The 27,400-nt window shown below is 45.4% G+C and overlaps 1 protein-coding gene across 5 annotated transcripts in view; it reads left to right on the top strand.

Annotated features, from left to right (window-relative positions):
- Positions 1 to 27,400, top strand: part of SCARA3 (scavenger receptor class A member 3) — a 106,584-nt gene that overhangs the window by 66,876 nt on the left and 12,308 nt on the right. For all 5 annotated transcript variants that reach the window (XM_075598728.1, XM_075598725.1, XM_075598724.1 and 2 more), the window contains exons 4-5: positions 13,588 to 13,686; positions 22,898 to 23,941. In XM_075598728.1, the coding sequence (XP_075454843.1) occupies positions 13,588 to 13,686; positions 22,898 to 23,941 (1,143 nt within the window). The remainder of the gene's footprint in view (positions 1 to 13,587; positions 13,687 to 22,897; positions 23,942 to 27,400) is intronic.

Below are 27,400 nucleotides of genomic sequence, written 5' to 3'. Positions count from 1 at the left end.
TCGCGTTGCCACCGGCCCGGCGGCTCGGGAAGCAGGGCGCCGCATACACAGGGCTGTTGCGCATGCGCAATGGCAGTGCACAGCGCGGGAGGCTCAGACAGCTCGCGCATGCGCGAGAATAGACTGCCAGCCCCCAGGGTGCTTTTGGGCAGAGACACCTGACGCCAGGGAGCCAATCAGAAGGCCGGATTCCCCTGCTCCCAGTTAGATACATTTCCCGGGGTTTTGCAGCTACGCAGGCACTCAGGATCCGGACCAGCTAGGGGTAAGAGGTGGATGCAGGGGTCAGTGACCCTCTGCATAGGCCAGCAGCCCCCAAGGTCCCAGTTAGGTCCTGAGTCATCTAATAGCTTGTGGAGCTTAGGGACAGGCCCTAGATAGGGACACTGCCCCCTTATTTGGTCAAGTAGTCAGGGACACAGAGCGGAAGCCGTGCGGCCCTGCGAGGTGTGTTCTGGGCTCAGAACACCACCCAAGACCCTAAGACTAGGAGAGACATTGTTCGCGCTGGACTTTCAACCCACGCGGTGTGGAGGACAACGTCGGATCGTGCGGATTGATATCGCGGTACCCGTGGCTGGAGCCCGGGCAGGTAACCTGCAACTCACGTGCACCAACCAGGCCTATCACCAAACATAGTGGCTGCGCAGTCACACACACATATGCACAGTGGTATTTGACTCTGGGAGTACGAGACATTTGGGTGGGGGTTACTGGACACAGGGTGGGGTCACATTGTGGGTGGTAGCGTCCGCCGTGACGCCTAGAGGTGATAGCGTCCGCCGTGACGCCTAGAGGTGATAGCGTCCGCCGTGACGCCTAGAGGTGATAGCGTCCGCCGTGACGCCTAGAGGTGGTAGCGTCCGCCGTGACGCCTAGTGTGGTTAGTGTCCGCCGTGACACCCAGTGTGGTTAGCGCCCGCCGTGGTGCATGATGATGTTATGATGTTATTGAGTGATATATGTGTTTCCATGCAGTAAAGCCAGTCCTGTTTTATATTCGCTCGTGTTGTGTGGTTGTTTCCTGTGAGGGCCTCCTCCCACTCCGTTGGGATCCCTCCCAGGTGGAGGCGTTGCACCTAGAGATGTATGATATGTATGTACCCCAGGTTCCCCAAGCGGAGGCTTAGGCTCCTGAGAGCCACACAGGTTGCACAGCAGGTAGTAGCGGCGGTATTCATAGGGAATACCCGTTACATTTGGAGGCGCTGCTGAGATAGTCCTGGGGTGCCCCACTTTGTAGTACCGTTACCCTGTCAGTCAGCATGTCTGCGCTCACGCCCAAACAAGTGGCCGACTGGGCCGAAAAGCTAGGAGAGCTTCTGCGACACGTGGTCGCCGTAGACGGAGTGCCTGCTGATGTCTCCATGTTTACTGTCTGCAGCGCAGTAAGGACATTACCTGGCCTGGCGGACGCCCGCCTCATCAGCAAGCACTATGACATTGACCGGCAAGAGAATACCCTATTGCTAGCCACTGAACAAGCTATACTTCCTGATAGAGGCCCACGAGTAGTGTATCTACCAGAGACTTTGCCGCACGGATGCCCTCTAATTTACCCGGGAACTGTTTCCAGTCACGTCACTTCCCTCCCCAGACATGAGGATTGGGACGACAGAGATATGGCCGCCAGTACACCCATCCGATCAGATATATCCCTACCCAGAGTGACCTTCTCTTCAGATGCTAGGCAAGGGGCCACCAGTTGGGCCGGCAGTCCGACCACATCACCGGTTACTAACCGGTCCGTGAACAGTTCTACCCCAACCCCTAACAGGCAGCGAGCAGCGATAGCCAGTGGCTCCAACAATGACGGCTCCCTGTTAGGAGTGACATTCCCACAGCTAGTGGAAGCGATAACTACGTCCGCTCAAGCCCAAAATTATAGGAAATTGAAGGCGTTCTCAGGGACGGTCCCTGTCCCCACAGGCGAAGAGAGTATCGATTCTTGGAAGGAGCACACCCTCAAGGTGATCGACGAATGGCCCTGCTCTGAAACGGTCAGACGACAGAGAATCCTGGAAAGTCTACGACCCCCAGCGGCCACCATGGTCAGTGCACAGCGTGACCAAGACCCTGATCTCTCTGCTCACCAGATGGTAGACTTGTTAGTCCAGATCTATGGCAAAGAGGAAGAGGAGAGCGAGCTGTGGTTCAAGTATTACGCTCTCAGACAGAAGGAGAAGGAAGACCTGTCCGACTTCCTACAACGCATCCAGCTGGTCCTGTGGAAATTGCGAACTTGCGGCCTCATCCTATCTTCAGAGATGGACGAATATCGGCGCAAGCAGTTCCTCCGAGGGGCCATCCCCACGCATCACATTGTGATTATGATCAGGTGCTCACTAAAGGAGGGACCTCCCCCTACCTTCATGGACATTCTGGGAATCGTAAAAGGGCATGAGGCCTATACCAAGCTGCATGCAGGCACCAAAGCCAAAGATCCTCCGGCCAGTGCCACCCCGGGAGCGTCCGCTCGTCGGCCCAAGACCCCTGTCAAAGAGGAAGATGCGCCACCCAAGTCGCCCTCAACGAAAGGGCGGGCTTCGGGGAGATCCTCCCCCACCTACCCAAGACGACTGGACCTCAAAGACGTCGTCTGCTATACCTGTGGACAGAAAGGCCATTTCTCTAGAGAGTGCCCTAATGGAGACACCCAAGAAAAGGAAACGCTCCGTAAAGGAAGCTCGGCCAGGACTATGATCTGTCAGAGGCAGACCTCAGAAGCCAAAACCGCCGAGGCTACCCCCACGCCTCCCGAAGCCGCTCCTGACCTGAGCCCAGGCGAAGGAACTCCAGGGGGAGATGGCTACTGTCAGGTGGGCCCTTCGGCCATCGTACGTGTGGTAGTAGAGGGAGTCTATGCTGCTGCCCTATTGGACACCGGGTCTCAAGTGACCATAATATACCGGCACTTCTACGACCAGCACCTGAAGCATTGTCCCCTGCGGTCGGCGGAACATATGAAAGTGAGGGGGTTGAGCAACGAAGATTACCCCATCGATGGGATTGTGAGCGTTCAACTGGAGATACTTCAATTGAATACCGGCAAGAAACAGCCCATGAGTGTGGAGGCAATGGTGTGCCCAAAACCTCAAGGACAGTGTCAGTATCCGGTCATCCTGGGGACAAATACGGATATAGTACGAGCTGTCATCAGAGCCTTCTTGAAAGAGACTAATGAATTGCCAATGGCCGATACCCGCCTAGATCCTGTACTGAGAGAGGAGTGCAACCGAGTATATGCCCTAGAGCGTCACGGGGACCTCTACAATCGTCAACGCGGACTGACGACCATTTCACCAGGGGGAGTGAAACGCATGGCCGTCTGGTGCTGTTATCCGGATCGGGAGGAGACCGATCATCTGTTCTCACTGGAGAGTGATCCTGAGGAAGAGATCCAGAGAGGGTATCGGGTAATACCTGAAGTAAAAGAGTGGACGACCCGAGTTCCTCTCCGAACCCATGTGTATATCCAAAACATCTCCCCATTTCCAATGGACATCGATGTAGGAGAAAGTCTGGGCAGTATATATCCCGTCAGCCCGGTGGAAACCGCGCCCCAGGTGAACGCCGCTGTAGTAGGTGAGCGGTTAGTCGACCTGGACTTCAACTTCGGGGATTCGACCCTGCCGACCGAGTGGAAGGATCGACTGACAGCCAAGCTGAAGGAAAGAAAAACAGTATTTTCTACCAGCGAGATGGATGTGGGCCGCAGTCGCAGCGCCCAACACACTATTAGGCTGAATGACGCCACTCCGTTCCGTGAACGCTCTCGTCGTATCGCCCCCAGGGATGTGGACGATGTAAGGGATGTCCTGGAGGAGATGAAGACCGCTGGAATACTGACGGAGTCGCGGAGTCCTTATGCATCACCCATAGTGGTAGTAAGGAAAAAGAATGGATCTGTAAGATTGTGCGTCGATTATCGAACCCTAAATAATCGTACGGTACCTGACCAATACAATCTCCCTCGTATTGAAGAGATCCTGAACGCTCTGAACGGGAGCCAATGGTTTAGTGTGCTCGATTTGCGATCTGGGTACTACCAGGTACCCATGAGTGAAGAGGATCAGGAAAAGACTGCCTTCGTCTGTCCCCTGGGCTTCTACCAGTTCACGCGTATGCCCCAAGGTATATGCGGAGCCCCTGCTACCTTCCAGCGGTTGATGGAAAAAACAATAGGGGACATGAATCCTCGGGAGTGCCTGGTTTACCTGGACGATATCATTGTCTTTGGGAAGACCTTAGAAGAACACGAGGAGAGGCTACTGAAGGTGATAGATCGTCTTGGCCAAGAAGGATTGAAGCTATCACTCGACAAGTGTAGGTTTTGCCACACCTCAGTGACCTACGTGGGACACATCGTATCTGCCCAGGGGATTGCTACTGATCCAGCCAAAGTAGAAGCGGTGGTGAACTGGCCGCGTCCCGATAATGTCGCGGAACTGCGATCCTTCCTCGGGTTCTGTGGGTATTACCGTCGGTTCGTAGAAGGGTACTCTAGTCGAGCTAAACCCCTGAACAATTTGCTGAAGATATACCCTGAAGATACTGGGAGAAAGGCCACGTCGGCCCGTCAACCGTTTGGTGATAAGTGGACGCCTGAGTGTGAACGGGCCTTCCTGAATTTGAAGAAAAGCCTGACTGAAGCACCAGTGCTTGCATATGCTGACCCAGAACAACCATATGTCCTGCATGTGGATGCCAGTCTCAATGGACTGGGCGCTGTCCTTCATCAGAAACACCCCGAGGGTCTTCGGCCGGTAGCCTACATCAGCCGCAGTCTGACACCCAGTGAGCAGAAATATCCGGTGCACAAGTTAGAGTTCCTGGCTCTCAAATGGGCGATCACGGAGAAACTTCATGATTACCTCTATGGTGTTACGTTTGAGGTAAGGACCGATAACAATCCCCTCACATACATCAATACTTCCGCCAAATTGGATGCCGCCGGACACCGATGGTTGGCGACACTATGTAATTACCGATTCTCCCTGAAGTACAAGCCGGGGCCTCTGAACATTGGGGCCGATGCGCTATCACGACGACCAGGATTGAGTGCCACCTCTGATGATGATGAATGGGAAGAGATCCCTGGACCTGGGATGCGTGCAATGTGTAGTATAGCGGCCGTCATCAATGATCAGGTCGCATTCTCTGAACTAAGAGTTGCCGATTCGTTAGGGTGCCAGTCGCAAGCGATCCCTGCAGCCTACTGCGGCCCCGCAGGGATGAACATAACCCAGGACAAAGTCATAAGATGGAAAGACTTGGTAGACTATCAATTAAGAGATCCAGTGATCAGCATAATTCGACAAGCCGTTCAGCGGAAGAACCCTGCTCTATTGAAGAGTGCTCCCCGAGATCTGGTCGCGTTACTCATGCGTGAGGTGGACAAGTTCGAGATAGATAATTGTTTGCTCTATAGGGTAGTTCCATATCATAACCACCCTGATAGGCGACAACTAGTTCTACCCCAAAACTTGAGATATATGGTGTTGAAGTCTCTACACGATGACCACGGGCATCTCGGGGTAGAGAAGACTTTTGGGCTAGTCCGAGACCGGTTTTTCTGGCCCAAGATGCGGGAAGCGGTGGAACAACACTGCCGCCGTTGTTCCCGGTGCGTTCAACGCAAGACGTTGCCTACCCGAGCAGCTCCCATGGCCCATCTAAAGAGTTCTGGTCCAATGGACCTGGTGTGTATGGACTTCCTGTGTATCGAACCTGATAGTCGAGGAATCGGTAATGTGCTGGTCATCACGGACCATTACACCCGCTATGCACAGGCCTTCCCCACAAAAGACCAGAAGGCTATCACGGTCGCGAAAGTTCTATGGGAAAAGTTCTTCGTTCACTACGGTCTTCCAAACCGACTTCACTCTGACCAAGGGCGAGATTTTGAGAGTACTCTGATCCGAGAATTACTTAAAATGCTGAACATCGCCAAATCCCGGACGACGCCGTACCACCCTGAAGGAGATGCTTTACCTGAACGATTCAACAGGACCCTGTTGGACATGCTTGGAACCCTGAAGGGAATGCAGAAAACAGAATGGAGTCGTCATGTGGAGACTTTGGTACACGCGTATAACTGTACTCGCCATGAGTCCACGGGGTTCTCCCCGTACTTCCTCATGTTTGGGCGGGAGGCCAGACTTCCAGTAGATGTGCGTCTCCGAGTATCAACGGATGGGATATTCAATACCACTCATTTTAAGTACGTGCAAAGGCTAAAAGACAGTCTGCAACAAGCGTACCAACAGGCTGAGAAGTCTACAGCCAAACTGAATGCTGGTAACAAGAGACGTTATGACAATAAAGTCAAGTATCGAGAGTTACGTCCTGGGGATGCAGTGTTACTTCGTAATTTGGGAATCCCCGGAAAACATAAATTGGCGGACCGGTGGAGAGATGGCGTATATGAGGTGGAGTCACAGATGCCTGGCCTCCCGGTTTATCGCATCAGAGACACCGATGGTCGGGTAAAGGTTTGGCATCGTAATCACCTTCTCCCCATCCCCCAAGTGGGAGATGAAGAAGAGGAACTACAGGCCACACCGCTCAACGGTGAGTTCGATCTATCAGAAGTGGGTCAAGAGACTGTAACTAACGAGACTCACTCTGAAACTCCGGAAGACCCTATGGAGGGACCCTCTCAAAGGGACCACCCCGCAGAAGGGGCATCTCCCGAAGGAGCTACGGGTAAAGGGCCCCGTAGGCCAATGCCTACTAAGGTGGCACCAACAGGCCAGCCTTTGGATCCACAGAGCCCGTGTTTTGTACCCTCAGAGACATTTCTCCCCTCAAGGGAAGAGGCTAGGCCTCAGGACTATGCTTATTACTCCCCCGAGGGAGTTGCCGAAGAACAACTCCGACGGAGTCAACGAGTTAGGTACCCGCCAACTAGGGTTACTTACGATCAAATGGGGGCACCCCATTATGAGGCTCAGCAGTGTTCTCGTAGTAAGATACAGTCTGTGATTGTGATGCTCAACGAATTATGCAATCTCGTTTAGAGTTACCTGTGCTAAGTTATATGTTTACTGCATTTTTATTATATAATTTTTGTACATTGGTGGGAAGTTATGTGGTCCAAGCGAGGACGTTGGAATTTTCACCAGGGGGAGGATGTAGCCAGGTCCCCCTCGCGTGTAGTCAGGTTCCCCCCCCCTCGCGCACTCACCCCCTCCTTCCCAGTTGCGAGCGCGCGTGTGGATCGGGCTGGAGCGGAAGCATAGTGATCCCTGGTAGCTAGGGACGCGAGCGGCGAGCAGGCCGGTTGCCGGGGACGCGATCGGGCCTTCGCTAAGGCCGCGATCGCGTTGCCACCGGCCCGGCGGCTCGGGAAGCAGGGCGCCGCATACACAGGGCTGTTGCGCATGCGCAATGGCAGTGCACAGCGCGGGAGGCTCAGACAGCTCGCGCATGCGCGAGAATAGACTGCCAGCCCCCAGGGTGCTTTGGGGCAGAGACACCTGACGCCAGGGAGCCAATCAGAAGGCCGGATTCCCCTGCTCCCAGTTAGATACATTTCCCGGGGTTTTGCAGCTACGCAGGCACTCAGGATCCGGACCAGCTAGGGGTAAGAGGTGGATGCAGGGGTCAGTGACCCTCTGCATAGGCCAGCAGCCCCCAAGGTCCCAGTTAGGTCCTGAGTCATCTAATAGCTTGTGGAGCTTAGGGACAGGCCCTAGATAGGGACACTGCCCCCTTATTTGGTCAAGTAGTCAGGGACACAGAGCGGAAGCCGTGCGGCCCTGCGAGGTGGGTTCTGGGCTCAGAACACCACCCAAGACCCTAAGACTAGGAGAGACATTGTTCGCGCTGGACTTTCAACCCACGCGGTGTGGAGGACAACGTCGGATCGTGCGGATTGATATCGCGGTACCCGTGGCTGGAGCCCGGGCAGGTAACCTGCAACTCACGTGCACCAACCAGGCCTATCACCAAACATAGTGGCTGCGCAGTCACACACACATATGCACAGTGGTATTTGACTCTGGGAGTACGAGACATTTGGGTGGGGGTTACTGGACACAGGGTGGGGTCACATTGTGGGTGGTAGCGTCCGCCGTGACGCCTAGAGGTGATAGCGTCCGCCGTGACGCCTAGAGGTGATAGCGTCCGCCGTGACGCCTAGAGGTGATAGCGTCCGCCGTGACGCCTAGAGGTGGTAGCGTCCGCCGTGATGCCTAGTGTGGTTAGTGTCCGCCGTGACACCCAGTGTGGTTAGCGCCCGCCGTGGTGCATGATGATGTTATGATGTTATTGAGTGATATATGTGTTTCCATGCAGTAAAGCCAGTCCTGTTTTATATTCGCTCGTGTTGTGTGGTTGTTTCCTGTGAGGGCCTCCTCCCACTCCGTTGGGATCCCTCCCAGGTGGAGGCGTTGCACCTAGAGATGTATGATATGTATGTACCCCAGGTTCCCCAAGCGGAGGCTTAGGCTCCTGAGAGCCACACAGGTTGCACAGCAGGTAGTAGCGGCGGTATTCATAGGGAATACCCGTTACATTTATATAGCGCCATCCATGTACATAGCGCTTCACAGCAGTAATACACGTGCCATAATAATATAACACATAATGGGGATAATTTATTTATTTATTTATAAAATATTTTACCAGGAAGTAATACATTGAGAGTTACCTCTCGTTTTCACGTATGTCCTGGGCACAGAGTAAAACAAAATAATACATGGTTACAAATACAGTAACATAAATGAACAGGGTATACATTATATACAAGACATTGCATGCACAGTTAAAGAAAAAATATATTATGGGCGTATGAAACAGTTACAGACCAGATAAGCACTTTAAGACATAAAAGTAACATTAGCTAAAGGAATCCCTGCCCCGAATAGCTTACAATCGGTAAAATGGTAAGTAGGGAGAACATACAGACAGTAGGAGGGGGTTCTGGTACGTGTGTCTGCAAGGGGTCAAGTTCAGTGCGTACGAGATGTTCATAATACAGTCTCAGACAGTAGTCTACATACCACCAAGAAAATAACAGGCAACGCAGCGTTTCAGCCCATCTCAGACCTTTTTCCTGCCAAAGAACACAGTAGAAGAAGGTAATATTCTAATACATTAGGTATCAACCACACATTTTAAATAAGTTATGGTGGGTAAAAAAAGTAATAACTCCTAAACCGTACAGCACACAGCAAATAAAAATATCACTTGCAAGCACATTAGGTAACAAGTAAATGCAAAATGTGGTGAAAATATATATATATATATATATATATATATAATACTGAGTTAAGTTATGGTGAGTAAAAAAAGTGACAAAAACCCTCCACAGGAAAGCAAATATGCAAATATAACTGTATGCTCATCTGCATGTCTTAGGCAGGTCTGCAACCCCGCCTTTCCCCATTATCACCCAGCATACAGCACTTCCACTGCAGCAAGGGATTCTGGGAAATGACATGCAAATGAGTACACAGTGTCACTTTTTGCCTCAATAACCATATATATATATATATATATATATATATATATATATATATATACAAGTGCACATTATATATAATATACATCAAACGAATATTGCATGTATTTTATTACTTGGCTCTGCAAGATTTTGTCTGTGAGCTAAATGCTTCATTTTTTTCATATCCCAATGCCGGCATATTTGTGGTTAAATGCAACTGAGTTTGTTCAAGACATAAATTAGAAAAATAAAAACGTCAACCCAATTAGCGTACGTCTTTCTAAAATAAAATCTAGACAGAAGTCTTGGTTTTTTTATAAATACAATAATCTAAATTAACACAGTTCTGTGGTTTTTTTTTTAGATTTTATCCCGCTGAAAAATTTAGGGCCCAAGAAAACATTAAAAATTCTTGTTCATTGCAGTCATGGGACAGGATAGACATACAGTATATACATTTGATTAAATAGTGTTTCCTACTGTAACAATCTTGTGAAAGAATATAATTAACATGCTTTTAAAAACTGTTTCTTACCTGTATTCTGTTTTATATTGTGTTGCTTTATTTCAATGAATGAATTATATACAGGCATACCCCGCATTAACGTACGCAATGGGACCGGAGCAAGTATGTAAAGCGAAAATGTGAATCACTACCTTTTCCCTACTTATCGATGCATGTACTGTACTGCAATCATCATATAAGTGCATAACTGATATAAATAACGCATTTGTAACAGGCTCTATAGTCTCCCCGCGTGCGCTCAGCTTGGTATAGGTAGAAGCCGGTATTGCTGTTCAGGACGTAATGACAGGCGCATGCGCGAGCTGCCGTTTTCCTATTGGGCGATATGTACTTACTCGCGAGTGTACTTAAAGTGAGTGTCCTTAAAGCGGGGTATGCCTGTATAGTATGCATCTATATGTGAACTTTTATACTCAATTTCTGACTGCAAAGTTAACATTCAGGAGTGTTACCTAAGATGTAAAGTACTTTTATCAACATACACATAAGTATCACTACAACTTTGAACATTATTATTTTTTTGCAATTTGCCTTAGTTATCTGCTTTGTGTTTCAACTATGAAGGGGCATGAAAGGTTCGAACTCAGCGACCCTGAAATCCCCAATGACCTATGAACAAAATACAGTAGCCCCCGGAATCTGTACAACATCTGGGTTGCCACTTGGCTACTCTCAGGAGCCCAAAAGTTCAGAGATGACCAACACCAAAATCTAGTTGCAATGATACTTTATTTCAAAGAACCAACATGACATTTAAAAAAAAGTTAGCCATGGTGCCTATTAAAATATTAACCTTTAATAAATGCCGGTCTTTGGTCGCCAGAAGACATTTTAAAACACTTGTTTGCCCTTCATTTCTTTACCATTTCAATAAGTAGTAGCATACTGTAGTTCATGTCATTTTTTCCCCCAATACTGGAAATATGAAAATATTTAAAGAAAATTGGAGTAATAGTGAAGAAGAGATTCCAGTATTTAGATCACAAGCGAATTCTATTTTTATGTTTACGAATAACTACTGGACAGTATATCTATAGTACAGGCAGTCCTCGTTTTACAATGCTTTGTTTTACAACGCATGGCTTATCCAACGCTATGCAATGCATACCTATGTTAATTTTTCCAACGCCAAAACGGCTTATCCAACGCTCTTACGATGCTTTGCAACGTTGTGTGTGTGTGCGTGCGTGCGTGCGTGCGTGCGCGCACACTATATGTATATACACTATATAATTTGTGTGTGCTGCATATCTTATTGCCTGCGTAAAATATTTGGTGTATTTTAGTGTTAAAAATGCCTTCAGGAATGGAACCTTTCATTTAAACAGTGTTCCCATGGGAAAACGTGTTTCGCTATCCAACGCCATTTTGAGAAACGCATTATGTCGGATAACCGAGGACTGCCTGTACTGATGTTCTGTAGTAGGCTTCATTGTTCCCTCTGGGTTGGATATGGAGGATTATACTGTAATATTTTACACCAACACTACCAATTAATTAATTATCAAATGTTTTAGCAGGAAGTAATACATTGAGAGTTACCTCGCTTTTTCAAGTGCAGCTCAACCCCCTTATAACGCTGTGCTTGGGGTCCAAAGAATCACATCGCGCTATAAGCGGATCGTGTTACGAAATAATGTACAATTGTATGCATTGTACAATAAAGTATTTAAGATACCAATAATTGCGTTGTAAAGTATTCATAAATACGAGAATTGGGAGCCACGCTTGCATCGCATTATAAGCGGATTCGCGTTGTAACAGATCGCGTTATAACAGGGTTGAGCTGTATGTCCTGGGCACAGAGTTATGATGACAAATACATGGTTACAAATACATGGGTACATTAAATGGAAGGATTATACATTATATTTAAAGACATTGCACGAGCAGTTAAAGATAATATATGTTATAGGCGTATGTAACAGTTAATCACCTGGAGACTCTGACACTCATTGTAACTCTGCTTCATACGTATATGTTAAACAGGAATTATAGGATAAAAATTAGAGGTCACAATTACAAATGCTGCAAATACATCTTCCCCGTGCTAAAGAAGATTGTAGTCCCATTCAATTATAGATATAGGTATAGAACTCATCTACTCATCTCCAGCACTGAGAAGCCGCATTTTAAATATTGGGTCAGAGTGCTGATTGTGAGGCATCTGTGTAAAAAAGTGTGAATTTGCCAAGTTACACTTCTCATTCTACATAAGTATTATTATTATGGCAGGGTATACTGTACATCTTCATAGGAAAAACCCAGGACCTGTTATTATCTGCCTTCTTTTTTAACTGCAATCAAACATTTTAAATTGGTATTTATCTTAGACATACCTGCACTGGCCTCCTGGGGAAATATCACATCTGTAGCTGATTTAGTAGCGTACAACGTGACATTTCAGCTAATACATAAACACTGTGGGCGTGTGACCTTCTCATGGTCCGTGTCTTCTTCCAAGTTATGCTGCATAACAAATATTCCGGACGCATTGGCTGTACTGAAGTAAAAGATCTATTCCCAATGCGGGCTACGGACAAGAGACATTTGGGCCTGTGACACATTAACGTCTGTTAGAAAACACGTGTGGGAAATAGTGCGTTCCAATTTGTAAATAAAACCTGGTGCATTGTCAGCCCATATAAACAGCAGGAGCAAATGTAATGCAACCTGTCATTTTAGATGCATTCTGCACTTCGTCTGCCTCAGCAGATATACTTAATCAACAGTAAAAGAACATATGACAATGCATCTGCCAGTCGACGTTTGAAGTATATAAAATACTGTTGCATACTGACACACTGTTACAGTCTGCTTATTTCCAATATCACATGAAGCACGAGTTAAAAGCAATAAATATCCAGCTAAGGATCAGTGAATCCCAGAATTACAGAGGAAAAAAGGTTTCACATAGAACTACAGATACAAGAATCCTCCTGATTTACCATGTCTATCTAATAGTAGGCAACGTCTCTGTTGGTCTGGATGGGCCAGTATTTCCCCCCCCAGGGAGATGATAAATTACCAAAGCTGGCAATCGTTTGGTGCTCCTGTTATAAATCTGTAAGGATCCTGATTGTGTGACTAACATAATGGCTTCTTCAACCAGTGTAACTCACAGCTACAATGTTTCCTTACTGTATATTACTAAGGTAACATCATCTATTGTTACAGTATATCGCTCCTTATTCATACTGTATATTACTAAGGTAACATTATCTATTGTTACAGTATATAGCTCCTTATTCATAATGTATATTACTAAGGTAACATTATCTATTGTTACAGTTTTCAGCTCAAACTGCTGGGAATATTGCAACACATTATCACAAACAGGACAGTGTTGCAAAGTTCTTGCACTGCTGGGGAGGTGGGCTAAAACCTGCTATAGTAAGCAAAGGATGCTTCAAAACTCATTAAAATGGCACTACGTTGAATAACAATTTTTAGAAAATACAGTAAATACAGTAAATACAGTAAATACAGTAGCTAATACTACAGAACTGATTTATTTAACAACTAAACATAAAAGGTTGCACATGTTTTGCTGCTGTACAGTAACATAAAATAAATGTGTGTGGATATCTCATGTCTGTCACCTTCACAGTGTTTAAGAAGGTCAACTCCCTGTATGATGACTTCAGCACAACCCAGTCATTTTATGAGAAGAAGATTGTTTCAGTCCAGGAAAATCTTCAAGATCTTGGTAAATATAAGTATTTTCTTTCTTTTTAGAATGATTTCCGTTGGTTCAGGACTGATAAAATCTTGCTCGGATAAGACTAGAAATGCAGTGGTTCTCTCTTATCCAGGACTATTCAAACTCACGAGTCAGAAAGCAATTATTTTTAGTAAGTGGACGTTGAATATTACTGCAATAAGAGAGGGGCACTAAACACGGGTGGGGAAAATCACGCTTTTGTTATCTGTGGGTTCATACTGCAAGAGATGGACACGCCACAGACTCAAAAAAAGGAAAGAGACTTGATTCACCGGTGGGTGAGAGTTTTTCAATGTCTACGCGCAGACTTCGGATATACTGTATATTATTGACTAAAGCAGTAAAATTCAGGGCATTATTGAAAACCCTGCTCTCTGATTGGTTAAAATTCTGGGCATTATCCAATCAGTAATGCCCGGAATTTTAGCTTCTTGCAATGTGTTGATTTCAATGTGTTTATTTCCAGCCAATCAGCTTTCAGAACAGCTGAGACAGGGCAGGGGATTGGTCCGAATGAAGAAACAGCTCTGAGATAGGGCAGGGGATTGGTCAGAAAGTATCAGCCCCGGGTTGACTCCTCCCCCTCCCGAGCTGACTGAGATTTTCTGAGCAGATTCAGTTGAATTAGGGGGGGGGGAGAGAGTCTGCAAAGAAGTAAGTGGCTGCATTTTTTATTGTGCGTGTGTGTGTGTCAGTCAGTGTCAGTAGCAGTGTTTATGGGTATAACAGCAGCAGCAGTGTGTGTGTGTTGTGCAGTTGTATGTGCGTGTAGCAGCAGTTTGTGTGTGTGTTGTGTGTAGAGCTGATGTGTGTGTGTGTGTGTGTGTGTGTGTGTGTGTGTGTGTGTGTGTGTGTGTGTGTGTGTGTGTAGAGCTGATGTGTGTGTATAGAGCTCCAGTGTGTGTGTGTGTGTGTGTGTGTGTGTGTGTGTGTGTGTGTGTGTGTGTGTGTCAGTAGCAGTGTTTATGGGTGTAGCATATGTGTGTAGCAGCAGCGTTTGTGTGTGTAGAGCTGTGGTGTGCTTGTGTGTGTAGAGTTGCTGTGTGTGTAGAGGTGCTGTGTTGTGTGTGTTGTGTGTGTATGTAGCAGCAGTTTGTGTGTGTGTGTAGATCTGCTGTGTTGTGTGTTGAGTTGCTGTGGTGTGTGTGTGTGTGTGTGTGTGTACACAGAGGGGGCGGCAGTGTGTGGATATAGATATCTGCAGTGTAAGAGTATATAGAGGTGGATTCATGTATTTACCATTTTATTTTAATAAAAAAATCTATATAACTATACAAAAATGTCTATTATTTAGGATATAAGTCTACATTTAGCCTATAATAGTAATAATCCCGTCAGAACTATTCGCCTCGCCTCGGGCTTCGCCTCGGGCCTTCAACTCTTCCAGCCAGGGCATTATTGGCCAGTAATGCCCTGTTCTGAGGGGATTATTACTTAAGTATAATGGCCTACCCACGGAAAAAGGGCAAAGAAGAAGGCGTAGGGAAGGGATGTGAACTCTAAATCATCAGCCAGGCAGGGAAAGTATGTGCAGAGAAGTATTACTTAGCCATGATGGGGGAGGAATATTCTCTCTCTACCATAATTATAGGCTGTGGATGAATAATTGCCATTTATTGTCAATGCCGGTCTTATATATTTCCACAAATATGTGGGGTTTGTTTGTTTCTAGATTCTTGTGTGCACAGATTCAGTTCATGAAAGAATAGATTCCCACTCAACATGTTTAGTGCCATTTCATATCACAATATATAACCGATTAGTCATGAGATGCAATGGATATGCTCCAATCGCACGTAACGAGACATCATTACCGCGTGGGCAGTGGGGAAGGACTCCGGATAAGAGGCCATATGTTTTTTCCCCATCATCAACAGAGACAGACACATTCTGAAGGGCACAGGCTGCAGATGTTTCCCATTGCTCAGGGAATATATCCACAGGTGGCATTTGGTAATCCTTTTACTAGTAAATAGGCAGATGAAAGCTGAGATTCTAACAGTCTGCCATCTCCTAGAGCATTTATCTCTTGACCTGTGACCCATGTAAGCACTTATGTTGGTGGTTTCACTGCCTTCCTAAGAGGCTAACAAAGGGGATCTGAGTTCTTTGTCCAGGGGTTGAATTGTCCTTCACCACGGCCCCGTCCCACACTCTTTGGACTAGATTTACTACTGGTCAAAAAATGAAAAAATATATAAATATCTGTGTTGAACACCAATTTTATTGATCAACCAATTCATTAAAGCCATATCGGCAGCGGGCATGAGGAGCCTTTCACAGCTGCTATATGTTAGCTACTGTATAGCATATACAGTATATATAGCGTATAGCATATACTGCATAATATAGTATGCAAATGAGTCATTAATGGCACTTTACTTGTACGCATGCTATTCACTAAACTCCAATAGATGCAATATTGGGCTACCACCAAAAAATATCATTAATATTTATCACCTACCCACAGTCCCGCGTTAGGCCTATATTGACTATATATAATGCCCACTATATACATAGGCAAGAAATACATACTGTAACATTAACATTATAAAACATATGACAATATTAACTCCTTAGTAGCCAAAGTGGACAGCTAGTTACAGTCCACCCACGGTTAATGGCTCATTAGGACTACTGAGTGGTTAATATTTGCTAACATGTGGTTGTTATGCTTCTTGTGTTGTATTTGTAGCATTTTTACGTTGTACGTTAAACCATTTGGTGCTTTAGGCATCAAAGGGGTTAAATGAATGTTTGCCATAGGGTTTTGTAAGAAGTCCTATTACATAATTCTACAATAGAAAAGTGCGATATCCTTTATCCCTTTAATTGCATCGGAAGTGCTGATTAATGTGGATTTCTATAGGTTATCGCATATTTCGATCACATGCCATTTAACACTGTGTTAACACATTTTATGGAAATGCAAATGAGACTATTATAACAACCCATTTACAAATAAATAATTCTTAGTGAATACGGCAGTAATTCGACAAAAACGTCACTATTAGGTGCCACCTTCTTTATTCAGACTAACAATAGATATTATAAGACAAGGCTTCGGGAGTTCTCCTCTCTTCCTCAGGTCAGCGATACTGATTTATAGAGATTCCATGAGCTTAACACTGATCCAGATAACAGTCTAAGACAGAAGATGTATAGGAGTCATGGCAGAGGGAATGGTAAATATAAAGACAGGGCAATAAATAGCAGAAAAGTATAGGGAGAAATGTACTGTAGGAGCATGAAGAACCATACATTCGTCAGCAGTGTGAAGGGGGTGAAGGTGTAGGGGGCTGGGGGGGGGGGGGGAGGGAGGCTTTGAAATCCCCTTGATTCTCAGGTCATGATGCTGGCCACCACAGATTAACCTGGAGCTTACAATTGCATTAAATCACTTGTGAGCACGTTCACATCTCAGACGGGTCAGCAACCCTTCTTTTCACCGTTATCTCCTAACATACAGTGCTTCCACTGCAGCCAGGGATTCTGGGTAATGACATGCAAATGAGCACGCAGTGTCCCCTTTTGCTTCTAATCCGTTTTAACATGGACCCCTATAAGCGTATATGCCTGCCGTATTACACAGCTTTTCAGCACGGTCTGGGTTACAGGTATATAGACAGTAAGCCTACTCACAGACAGCTGTGTCAACCTTCCGGGTCTCATCAGTATGTTGCTACAGTACAGTCTTATGCCTGAGCGTTTACAGCCTCTCCTCTGCTATGCACCACGCCAGCAGGAAGTCGGTAGGATTCTACAATGGAAAACTTGTTGAGCGGGGTCACATGTAGTCGCACATGTAGTTATTCGGGATGCAGGTGGTCTTCAAAACTGTTGAAGGGGGCAGGAACTGGCACAATCTTGTTACTGGCGGGAAGGTTCGAGGGCCACGAGCCACTGCAAAGTTAGCCTCAAACTGGGAGTTTGGCAGTGGGAGTGTGGAACACCACGCTCAGCTGTCGCCCCCGCAGGCAGCTCTGGCGCTACTTTATTCAAGTCTCTTTGTAATGGAGCTAGCAGAGTATACTGTGCAGCTCAAGGTAAGGGGCATACAGACATTAAAGTGTGTGTCAGTACATAACAGCAATCACATGCAGCTGTCAATAAGGAATACAGAAAGGTAGCTGAGAGTAAAAACCCAGTGCGGGTTACACAAGAATGTGCTAGTTACAGCCACACAGACACATGAGAACAGGAGGGGATTGTGGACAGCCATCGGCCCGGACCTCCTCCTCATGCAGCGTTGTGACGTCGTGGCACCAAATGACCTTTACAGAGGCCTAGCGCTCCCCCCCCCCCCAGCAATCAGTTCAATTGTTATGGGGAAGAGCGCGGGGTCTCAGTAACATCATCCCCGGCCCCCCTGCACCACCTTCCCTCCATCCCTATCGCAGCATCCCCCCCCCCCCCCGTGCAGCATCGGGTCCCCATCCGCTACATCGCCCCCGCAGGGCAAAGCCCGAAGCTGGAAAGGGCAACCCGCCCCCGCATGAGAACTAAGAGATCTTTGTACCAAGGCAAACATGGTGCAATTCTGGGTCACAGAAAATCTAAATGCACCATCTATATCAAAGAAAAAAACATCAATAGAAAGCAATATGATTTTGTACATGAGTACATCTGGATCTTTTTGCCCCATATTGCATCACCTTCGCCTTTGTACATGAACCCCTAAGCGGGCGACTCTAGAACATCTTCTTTGTTACTGCACATCACTAATAAAACCAGCACATAACATACACTATCTCTTCTTGAATCAGCAACAAGAAGACTCAAACTCCCACAGATCCGGATTAAAAGGCCAACACGTTTGTTTTGCTTCCGAGAAGAGATCCGCTATGTGTTGTCTTCAAGCAACATGATTTCATAGATTGTAATGTTACGGAAGTCTGTTCCTGTTTAGCGCTCTCTCTGCATGATGTTCTTTTCTGCATGCGGATCTCTCAGAGCACAGAGGGATTTATACTAGTAAACACCGTTACTACGGTCCTTGCGAAATCAAGCTAATACTGTACATACTGTTCTTGAAACACATGTACTCACAAAGGAAATGAAACATTCGAGCTGTTTTGAGTACAAGTACAGTAATCATTCATCTTGACTTCTTTTCTTATTGACTCACAACCTACATATGACCCTATGTATGCGAGTCATTCGCAATTTAGAGAATTAAGTAGCAGCCTGTGCAGATTATTCGTGTGCCGGTTCCCATGTCCTGTGGGGACATGGGTTCATTTATAATGCTACAACATGCGGACAAGGTGCACCCTGGTGACGAGAGTGAGAACTTGTGTGCTGTATGTATACATTGATTTAAAACGGAAATAGCCGTGTTAGTCCAGTTGCGATAGTCCAGAATAAATGATTTCTTCAGTATTATTGTAGGTGATACCTTTTTTATTTGGACTAACAATCTATGTAATAGGACAACCTTTCGAGAGGTTCCCTCTCTTCCTCAGGTCAGCAATACTGGTTTACAAAGGATTCTATGACTTAGACAGAGATTGGAAAAGAAAAAAAAAGGAAGAAAAAAGGACAGAGAGATGTAGATGAGGTGGGTGAGGGATGAATGTTTGAAGACACTGGAAGGGTGTTAAAACGGAGATAAGGAAGGTTTATATAGCTTTACTGCAGTAACACACGTAGTGCCCGAAGAGCTTACAATCTAAGAGTAATTCACAATTAATTGTTGATTTGTCATTATGACATCTATTAGCTGTTTTAGGTAGTAGCTTCGATTCTATTATTAACCTGCTCCTAGCACAAATCTTTGTCATCTAGTTACTGCTGCTTGTATCTAAAGCTGAGCAGGCTTTGTAGTTATGAGCTCAGAGGTCAGGGCAGGCCCGTGTATCTGGTGAGTGGAGCTGCAGCAGCAGCAGCAGCAGCAGCAGGAGACTGTTTTGGATCTGTTCCTGTCTGTACACATTGCAGCCCAGGACAGCATTGTCTTGTCACCCCGCTCTGATTCTTGCATACTGAGATTGCATAGGCAGCACTGTTCCTCTTTGCTGTAACCCAGGTTTTGTTATTCAGAAGCACGCTTGGTCTGTATGCACGAAGCCGGGGAGGAGTTCAGCTCTCTCTATGGTCTCTCAGTGCTACGTGTGATGAGAACAGAATAACTTTGCTAAACATTAAACATTCTTAAATGAAAACTGCTGGAGACGGCACATCGGCTGAACCATTAAAGGGGCCTGTCCCACGTAGGAGACCAAAAGAAATGAAATGACTTAAAGATGTAATTAGCTTCTTAAGAAAAATTCAAGCACTCTTAAAGAAGCGATTTACTGATTGGTGTCATGCGGAAAATGAACACATATTCCTTTTCTTCTGGCCTACTGAATTCAAGCTTATCAGCTGCTTCTGTTTATCTGTTTGACCAATAATAGCATTACAGTATAACTGCTTTATAAACAAAGGACAAAAGAAAACAACAATTCACCTATTTGCAGTTGTCGATAGGCCCAGGCATCGGGTGGCAAAATTTTGGGGTGGCAAAAATGTCCATCCCCCATGAACATGCGTTCTTGGGCCAGTCGGGCTGATGGGAAGGCACTTGCCTGTGGTGGCCGCCTCCTTGCTGCCGCCCTCCTCCTTCCAAATCGCAGCGTGAAATGACGCCGCGGATGTCACCACCGTGATGTCACATATCGCGATGTCAAATTACGTCATGACATTCATGTGACGTCATGTTGGTGATGTCCACAGCGCCATTTGACGCTGCGATTCGTAAGGACAAGGAGGGTGGTAGCAAAGATGTAAGTGCCCAGAGGCAGCAGATCTTCAAATCCGCCGCTGCATATTCGCCTGGATGATTCGAAGACTCTGAAAGTTTTATAATCTCCAAAAAAAGACGAGGTAAAGTTCATAAGAACGTACAAAGCTTTTGCGTAGCATGAAAACATGTCGGAGCGAGATGGTTTCTCAGTCACTCCTGCAAAGTAATAGTAAATACTGGGTATCCGGTGCTCCCGCTGGAACGGGGGCCTTCCTGAGCGGTCCCACAGAAAGCACACCGGCAAGAAGAGAAAGAGGAGGGCATACGGACCTCAGCAAAAACAAAGTATTTTATAGCCAAACGATGATCCAACACGCAAACCTTATCAAGAGCCCTCACTTTCATTAAGGTTTGCGTGTTGCAACAGAAATGTCGGATCATGTTTTGGCTATAAAATACTTTTTTGTGTGAATAATTTTGTGGGCCTTCCTCTTTTTCTTTTTGCCCATGAAAATGTGTGGTCCCAGATCCACAGAGCTTTGTTAATTAACCTAAATTAATGCCACATTAAGCCTTAATGTGCATCTTTGAAGCTCAATAACGTTAGGTTAAGTCATGTTTTTGGCCTGAAAGGACGTTGCGTTTAGTATCAGGTGTTAGTGCTACCAATAAGCATGAAAGGCGTTCCCCCTAACACTGCCTATCCACAAAGGTATGTTTAAGTTAACACAATGATTAGATGAGGTGGTAGTTACGTCATACAGATGTAGTAGACGTTGTTATCTCGTTAGCATGAAATAACACACAAAATAATGCGTTAAATAACGCATGCGTTCAGTGTCAGCTTTCCCATTAGGCCCGGGCCTCAGGCGGCAGATTTCCAAATGTGCATGCGTTATCTCCTTAACCATTGTTTTCTATGGCCCTACTGTTAAATGTCATGCCAGTGTTAAAGAGGCAATGCAGGCGGGCGAGTGTTTTTTGTTACATGGGATTGAAGCATGGGGTCTCTGGAGCTGAACCCCATTCATTTCAGCTCCCGAGACCCCCTGCTTCTATATATTTTTTTATTCCAGGATGAAAGCAGGGGGTCTCCGGAGCTGAACAGTGCTAATTTCACCTCCGGGAATCCTCTGCTTCTAGACATACGTAGGGGGTGCCGGTATCTCTGCAGCCAGGGAACTGTGTGCCTAACATAATGGTGGCATTTAAATGTCCCTCGTCACGCGGCCCAATAGGAAGCTATGACGTCATCCCTTACGGCTTCCTATTGGCCCGCATGACCGGGACATTTTAACTCCATACAGATATCGGAACCCCCTACAGAGGTACGTATCTGGGTAAGTAGGGGGTCCCCAGAACTTAAATTAACACAGTTCAGCTCCGGAAAAACCCTTGCTTCATCCCTGTAATGAAAAAAAGAAATGGAAACAAATTGCGCAGTGCTACATATTTTGCTGCTTTAATGCGCTCTGTAATATCTTTCATATTGATCTGAAGTGACCTCCTGACATTGAAGCATACTGTGCTTTGCAATCCAATCTAGACACAATTTATGCAACCTAGAGTGTAGAAAAAAAAGAATATAAGGTGGCATGTCGCCAAATGCAAATACAGCTGATGAAAACAAAGTACTGTAGTAACCGTTTCTCTGCCATTGCTCTCTTTTTTATTTATTAGGCATTTGAATGCAGCAGATTAGCAGGAAATACACATTGGAGTTTAAAAAAAAAATATTATCAAATGTTTTACCAGGAAGTAATACATTGAGTTACCTCTCGTTTTCAAGTATGTCCTGGGCCCAGAGTTATGATGACAAATACATGGTTACAAATACATAGTTACATAAGTGAGCAGAGTTATACATTATATACACGACATTGCATGCACAGTTAAAGATAATATATATTATAGGCATTTGTAACAGTTACAGACCAGATTAAAATGAGACCGCTTTAGTTTTGAAAGAATTTAGACTGGTGGCGGCTTTGGGAGTCTAAGGTAGATTGTTCCAGTTGTGGGGTGCACTGTAAGAGAAGGAGGAGCGGCCGGATACTTTGTTGAACCTTGGGACTGTGAATATTCTTTTGGAGTCAGATCTTAGATAATAAGTGCTGCATGTGGTAGGGACAATGAACTTGTTCAGATAGGCGGGTAGCTTGCCCAGAAAGTATTTGAAGGCAAGACAGGAAAAATTAACTTTGCGGCTAGACTGAAGTGATGACCAATCTAGTTCTTTCAGCATTTCACAGTGATGTGTGTTGTACTGTAGTTACATTGTAGGGGAAAGCAGCCTATTGAGTTGTAGAGGGTGTCAGTTTGCTAAGGTGAGTTTGGGGTGCTGTACCATATAGTATGTCTCCATAGCTTAGCGTCTACCAAACGATAGTTGACTAAACATATTTTTCTTATTTTTCTTATTTAATGACAGCTTTGTAATCCTTTTTCAATTGTATTTTGCTCAACTAGACTTGAAATCTGTGGGCAACTGCTCCTTTTGCCATGATGCCAGCCACTTGGGACAGGAGATCAGCAAGCTCCATCAGGAATTGGAAGAAATCCAGAAGATGCTGTTGGGGCAGGAGATGCTTCTAGACCGAACATCTCAAAGCCATCAGATGCTCACTTTAACCAGCAGCAAAATGGACAGTCAGATTGAGAGTGGCAACTTCTCCCTCAGACAGATCAACCAAACACTGGGGCTTTTCTTGTCACAAGTGAAAGGATGGCAGACAGCTACTGCTGAACTGGATGCCTCACTAAAAGGTATGGTCCAAGAACGTTATGATATCACAGCTGCCGTTCAGCACATGAATTCTACTGTAGGGCATACAGCAGAGTGGATACAAAGCATCCAAAGAAAGACTGATGAAGAAACCCTCACTCTGCAAAAGATTGTAACTGACTGGCAGAACTACAGCAAGGTTTTTGGTGGATATAAGGCCACTTCAGCAAAAACTATTGATCTGGTAAGAAGCATCCAAAGTAACATTGGGGCCACCGCACAGAGAATCAGCCTGAACACCGAGGTTATGCATGATTTAGTTCTGCAAGTGATGGGCCTTCAGCTGCAGCTGGATAACATCTCTTACTTCTTCGATGACCACGGAGAGAACATGCAAGACTTCCAGTACCACTTCAAGTATACACAGAATCGGACGGTGGAGCGATTTGAAAGTTTGGAGGGACGAATGTTCTCTCATGAAACAGAAATCAGCACTATATTTACCAACATCAACGCCACAGATAACCATGTGCACAGCATGCTGAAGTACCTTGACGATGTGCGGCTCTCTTGCACCCTGGGTTTTAACTCAAATGCTGAGGAATTATATTACCTGAATAAATCGATTACCCTCATGCAGGGCACTACCGATTTGCTCAGAGAGAGATTTAGCTTGCTGAACGCTCAGCTAGACTTTGACGTACGGAACATATCCATGATCATGGAAGAAATGAAGTTAGTGGATACCAGGCACGGAGAAATTCTCCAAAAAGTCACCATTGTACGAGGTAAGATATGCATTTCTCTGTAGTACAATTAAATATCCTACTCGTCCAATTTCTAGAAACACCCCAAGAGAGTCATCTTGAAGAACTATAATTAAATTGAAAGTATACAGTTTTAACAGCACCTCAGTAGAGGTATATCGAATCACTAAGTAAATGATGTTGCGGTGCAGGGGAACAAGGAGGGACCTTAATTCCCTCCAATGTTGCAATATAGAGCACAGGGGAGTTCCCAGCACTCAAAAGAGAATATAAATGCAAACAACAATGGGTGATATGCAAAAAAAGAATGTGTTTTTACTGTACTATAAATCGTACAATATAAAGAAATAATTCAAATATAGCAAAACATTGCATCACACAATGATACAGGTGTAGTGAACCAAGTAGTGTAACCACAAATGGTATCAAATCAACACACTATGTGTGATGGGCACAAACATAAAAATAGCAACATGGGGGAGGGGGATAAGGTAAGGGAAAACAAGGGGGGAGGGAGATGGGGGGAATAAGGGGGGCAATGTTTCGGGGCTCCTAGCCCCTTCTTCTGGCCGGTTCCCAAAGACCAAAATGATCCAGGTACTTCCATTACCCCTGTACAACAGGGTCTCCCTTAATAAAAACAATGGCAAGGCTGCAATAATCCTGCAAGCAGCAAAACGTGCAAAGCATAGAAAAATTCCAATTAGGTATACTGCAGAAAGTTATCTAATAGCCAAGAGATAGACAGTCCTCAGTAGCACAATAGATTCATATGACTAAAGGTTACACAGAGTGAAGTTATGAATCACTTAGGTTATTCAGGACGATTCAAAACTGCAGTGTGCGCACCGGTTTAAGTCCGCATCAACGTGATGTCACCGAGAGGAGGGGACCACCCAGGCATACACCCATTGGACAGCGATGTCAGCTGGTATCTGCACTTGGACACTGCAACCTCTAAGTTGTTAGTATTGTAGTCAAGACAACAAACCAATGCTGATTCTTCCTTGTACAAATGTCACAGGTCCCGTAGAGCCAATGAAAGGGCTGACATTGTTGTTGATACGGTTAGTGACTTCAGTCCCGCGAGTTTGATCACACACAAACCCACAAAGGGCATCAAGGTCATCCCGGATCGCAGCAGAGGACAAACAGCACATAATAAAGAGAATAAAGACAAAAAACTAAATAATTAAATGGAGTTTTCGGGATGAATACAATTATTGGAATTAATATTTTTTTGCAGCACATATATTAAGTGGGACCCTTCAAATTTCATAAGAAAGAGGTGAAGGGGGCGTTTAGCTGCATGAGAACCAAGCAAAACCCCCCAAAAATCCATTGATCAAAATCACAGATGGAGCAAAGTGAACACTGATGCATATTGTTTTACCACAAGGTAAACAGTATGCAGAATAACATAGTGTAACCGCTATACTGCATGTGTAAGCCTGCTTATCAAGTTTGATAAATTGATATGAGTATATTTAGGCTTACTTAGGTTATAGGCTTATTCCAAGTTATGATGAAGGAGACGGGGAGTGGACACTGCGGATTTAGTAAAAAAAAAAAAGAGATACAGTTATTGCACCATATACATGGCTATCTTCACTTTGAGGAACGTTGATTTTTTTATGATGCAATAAAAAAAGGTATGCAATACGCATTGTCCGCACTTTGGGTGGAAATGCTCATAGCTGCGAGTTTGTCCTTGTCAAACCATACAGCTGGACATAATCATAAAGGAGCGGAAAACAAGCCGTATTCTGTATTACACGTCGCATTACTTACATTGCATCTATTAAAATAGCAGTTCACCGGCCAACCCGCATGGATTGAAGTTTGTTTGGAAGCGGCATTAACACGATTCAATATTTAAAGACTTGCGTTACACCTGTCTTACCTAAAGGTGGCGCTAGATCCAGCCAGACACTGAAATAGGAGAGAGGATGGGGAGGGTGAGGTCCCAAGTATTATCTATCCCTTAAACAACATGTGGAGAGATTCCTGTGGACAAAAAGCAGCACACCTGAGATACTTCTCTCCCTCCCCTCGTCTCTGTATCCCGTCACCCCCTCGTTTCAGGGTCTGGATGGAGCCAACGCCACGTTTTGGTAAAACGGATGTAACATGAGTCATTTTAATGATGCCATTGAGGCTGAAACAAATCTGAGTTATTTGAAGCAGTTTAGCCTTTTTGAGTTAACAGAGCGAGCTTGCGCCATTTTTGTCTTACGCTCGGATTTGCAGAGCTGGAAGGCATCCGCTTTCTTGCACAGTTACATACACTTGCAATCAACACATTGACGTTTGAGAGGAGAGAAAACAACAGCAAATTGAAATCAGCAGGAAATAACTATGGGTTTGTCGCAACTTGGAAAGCATGAATCTGTTTTACCCAATGCATTCCATTTACATCACAGGCAAGTTCACGTGTGTTGGTTTAACCCCCAGACCTTCAGAGATTGTCAAGACCCCATCATTTAAAATAGTTTTGACTTGATTTCAACAAATCATAGCCAACTTGAATTGTGCCGGACACAGGCAGGCTTGTTGCACACAGAACAACCAAGGCAATATCATGAATGGGGCCTTGTGTATGTAGTGCACTTTCCCCCACCCTCTGGGAGATAAGGCGTCTACGGTGTATGTGGTGCTTTACCTGTGGCTCACCGGAGGCCTGAACCTCCAACACTGGGAGCCTGGGGTGTACCTGATTTGATAGGTGACAGCGCCTCCACCTGCGCAGGATCCTAACTAGGTGGGATAACCCTGTGCAGGAACAAATAATAATAGCACACAAAATATAATGCTAACCTTTAATTATGAACATGTAGATATTCAGCAATAATGAAAATAGTAACGCTACTGGTTACAGCTACCTCTTCGCCATGCAGGGCCTTTCCCACCACCGTGTAACCTGCACCATGTCCGCGGTACCTGACGGGGCCCTCGGGCACCCAACCACCCTTGGTGTCCACAAGAAAACACCCCCACCCCTTATATGTGGTCAGCGCTGCCACTATGGTGTGTGTATTTTTTTGGTGCACTTAAAAATATACAGTTGTGTGAAAAAGAAAGTACACCCTCTTTGAATTCCATGGTTTTACATATCAGGACATAATAGCCTTAGCAGGTCTTAAAATTAGGTAAATACAACCTCAGATGAACAACAACACATGACATGTTACACCGTGCCATTTCCAACACTCTTTGACAAAGCGCTATTGTAACGCGAAACGCGTTAGAGTGGTGTTTCTGCACCTGCTCTGTATCATGTGTTCACTGTTTCAATAAACCAGATCCCTGATTGCTGCCCCCCACTTTTTTCTATCCTGGCTGTTACCTGGCTGTGCTCCGTTGCATCCCTCCACGGATCTCCACTTGAATGAAATACTGTAGGTTTAGTTGGAATACTAAAGTAAATAGTCTCATCAAAAGGAGAGAAATGTAAATAAAATACACGTGACAAACATATAA

The sequence above is a fragment of the Ascaphus truei genome, chromosome 4 (assembly GCF_040206685.1).
Source record: "Ascaphus truei isolate aAscTru1 chromosome 4, aAscTru1.hap1, whole genome shotgun sequence".
Taxonomy (NCBI): domain Eukaryota; kingdom Metazoa; phylum Chordata; class Amphibia; order Anura; family Ascaphidae; genus Ascaphus; species Ascaphus truei.
The sequence above is the reverse complement of the archived record's forward strand: the minus strand, read 5'-3'. Positions and strand labels throughout refer to the sequence as shown.